Source organism: Octopus bimaculoides, chromosome 3, assembly GCF_001194135.2.
Source record: "Octopus bimaculoides isolate UCB-OBI-ISO-001 chromosome 3, ASM119413v2, whole genome shotgun sequence".
NCBI classification, from domain to species: Eukaryota; Metazoa; Mollusca; class Cephalopoda; order Octopoda; family Octopodidae; genus Octopus; species Octopus bimaculoides.
The window spans coordinates 122,812,462-122,815,923 of record NC_068983.1 but is presented as its reverse complement, the minus strand read 5'-3'; the positions used below and the strand labels follow the sequence as shown (position 1 = coordinate 122,815,923).

At 33.5% G+C, this 3,462-nt stretch overlaps 1 protein-coding gene across 1 annotated transcript in view; it reads right to left on the bottom strand.

Moving 5' to 3' along the window:
• The window catches only part of LOC106878657 (potassium channel subfamily T member 1), a 168,270-nt gene that overhangs the window by 104,692 nt on the left and 60,116 nt on the right, over positions 1–3,462 (bottom strand). Inside the window, exon 2 of the mRNA XM_052966784.1 lies at positions 3,085–3,161. Coding sequence (XP_052822744.1) covers positions 3,085–3,161 — 77 coding nt within the window. The remainder of the gene's footprint in view (positions 1–3,084; positions 3,162–3,462) is intronic.

The following is a 3,462-nucleotide window of genomic DNA, read 5'->3' as shown; positions in this document are numbered from 1 at the left end:
GAAGAGCCCTGCTTCTCACATGGACAACTGTATGTTGGCTGCTCAAGAGTGGGCGGCAACAAAAAACCTATTTGTATATGCTCCACAAGGGAAAACAAGGAACATAGTTTACAATGAGGTGTTATAATCACAACAGCAAGAAAGTATGTACATGATCACCTTCTTTTACGAAACTTCATTGACTTTCATATATTTATATTGATATACATATATATACGTGTGTTTGGGTGCGTGTGTGTATATACATCTCTATATATAAAGATGATGCGTAGTCTAGACGGCGTTTTTAGATTTCATTATTCTCTTTAACCCGGGCAACGCCGGGTATTTCTGCTAGTGTTTTATAAATAAAAGGACTGTATTGCAAAACATTTTGATACTTATTGGAAAAAATTTAATCAGGTGTTATCTCTAAAAGATTTCCATCTGTAGCTAATCAATAATATTGTTGTTTTTTTTATATAGATACAAAGCTAATTAAGGAAGAATTTGTTAGATTGAATATACTCAGATATATTAGTAATACCTATTTTGTCATTTTTAGAAGAATTTTGCCTCAAAATGTAAAAGGCTCAAATTAAGAATCTAAATCAATTCTACTGTTTCTGGTTACTGAGCCAATGAAAGAGTTTCTACATGGTCCCTAAACCAATATGGGAAAATCTATATTGTCTGCTAAGCAGTAATGGGGCTTTTATAAGGCTTCCAAATCAATCCTTGTTAGTTTGAAGTCACTAAGTTAACAAACAAGCCTGTAGATGGTTCTATCTACCAGAAATAATAGTCAAGTCTACATTAAATCACACCTTTACTATCCTAAAGATAACTTACTGCTCTTCCTATCCCTAAAAACATAGAAGAATTAAAGCTGATTTCATTTAACCAGGAGCTTCATTTGTATAAAATTTTGCTTATTGTTCTCGTACTTAATTTCTAACTTTGGTGAACATAACATATTTGAAGGAAAAGAGGGTAGCCAATTGAATAATCTTGGTAAACTACTTGTATTGGTGGTAGTTTATAGTGCTAGGCTTTTTGTCCTGTTCTCCACCATTTTGTAATTCCATGACTTTACAGATTTGCTCATCCAGCAAAATTTAGCCAACAGATCACCCTCAAACTATATCATGCTACCTCTCAAATATTCTTCTATTAATCCTGTTAACGAAGTTGCTTTGTTGGCAAAAACAGCAAACTGCCACTTCATTTACATTACATGATCTAAATCTGCTTCACTAGTTCTAAACTCAAACCCAAGAGTGTCTTCTTTTTCATCCTTCAGAAAAATCAGTAACATAATCAAACAATAGTAAATTTAGCCTTTCAGTGTTGTAATTTAGTTTACCAGTTATGTTCTGTGTTCCAGTTGACATAATTCCGAACCGCATTCAAGGAACAGAGATAATTTAAAGGGGATAAAAGCCAAAGTAGTTGAGGTTATATTTCCTGAACAATTAACAGTGTAGATATTGGAGATTAACAGGTAGTGCTAACAACATTATTAGGTGGACGAGGTTAGGGAATATTCTGTGCAGTTAAATCATCAAAAAGTAAAGTGATAGTGATGTTAAATCCATGAGGGCAGACCCTTGTCTCCAATTTTCTATATTGAAGAAGAAGCTCACAGTGTAACCTGCAAAGAATTTAGGACTATTTTTGTAAAGACAAGAATATAGTCAAGAGTAGATATATTATTTAATGCAATCTAAGTAGGTTGAATGGCAATGACTGTTCAAGTGGAATTTAAGCCCAACATAGTGAGATATCAAGTGAGAGAGAATAAACAACTATTTTGGTGTTAATTACTTGTCTTTACTGAATGACTTGATGACTCATTAATGATTTGATTTCATTCAAATACTTCAGTTACAACAATGCTGTTGCCCTTAACATTATGAAATCCTTTAACTGTGTCTAACATGAGAACTTCCAAGTTTTGCTACCTGCTTGTGAACTCCACCTCATTATCTCTCTTTTCTTGGACTAGAAGCTTCCTTTTAGATGAGACTATTGCAACATAAGCATGCAAGATTCTCTCTAATCAATGCTCTTTCTTTTGTACAATAACAACTTGTTTTATGTCTCTTCTAACATTGCAGAAGGTAATGATCCACATGCAACCTAGACATCACCTCCAAACCTAAACTGTTTCCATAAATAGAGGTCTAAGAAATCTTCTTATGAGGACATAACAATGCAGTCACTTTTAACAACACAAAAATACAATCATTTCTCATATGAAGGAAGCAGTACCTCATTTTCTTTAGTCTTTAACAACATGCAACTGAAACCCTAAAGGTTACTGAAAATTCTGGACCTCATAATTACTTATGATCTTTCCTATAAACCCCTATGTATAACATTACTAAAACTGCATCCATAACACTAGACTGTGTCTTTAGGGACATAAAATGCTTCAACTCCAATTAATTGCTAACTCTATACAAAACTGAAAAAACTGAAATAAGACCCATAATGCACTACTGCTTCCATATCTGGAACAGTGCTGCTGCTACTCACTCAATCAAGATTGCATTCAAAAGAAGGCTGTCCCACTGAGTGACATTACTCTCTTATGTAACACACTATAACCCTTGATTCACATATATACTATCTCCTCTCTGCCTTATCTAAGCTAGATGGTTGTATATTACTGCCATCCAACACATCTATCTCTCCTGCATTCCTTTCATTACTCTTGCTGTATCTTATCCTTGGGATCTGCATTAAACACTTTGTTGAATCCTCCCTTCAACCTTCTAAAATTCTCATCCTATTCTTGCTTTTCCTGTAGTATTAATTTACAGAGGTTCAAACTGAAGAATAATTCTATTGATCTCACCAATCTCAAAGGGTCTGTGAAGTACATGAGAATTCTACCTGTTTCTCTTGACTAATCCATTAGAAAACAATGCATAATAACACTGACAAGTGTAAATTCAGAGTCATAGAGTGGCTATCAGTAAGCCCAACTTCTTTATAGCTGCATTGGTATTCCACTATAGAATGATATACCGTTATTCACAACAAATATGCTTAATGTTATCAAACTAGAAATAATACAATTCACACAAGTATACTTACGGGCTGTTGAATCCTTTATAATCACTCTTTTCAAACGTCCTTTCAAAGAAGCATCTCTGTTGGCTAACTTGATTGAACTGAAATTATAAATATATATTTTTAAGAAATCAAATGAGTGAATAAATCTGATATTACATACAGCTATTATTGTTGTAGTTTCCAGAGGTTGTAATTCTGTAGGAAATAGAAAACACAAAGTGTATACTTCTTGTTGAAGTGATGGTTTTATTGCACTGGAATTAAGAACCAACACTATTGGTTCTATGAGTATTTTCTTGAACGTGTAATGATAATGTTGGTGTTATGACTTCACAAATTATTTCCTTTGGATTGAGATGAGGTGAAATTTTGAGCTGACATACATCATAGTTTTTCCTC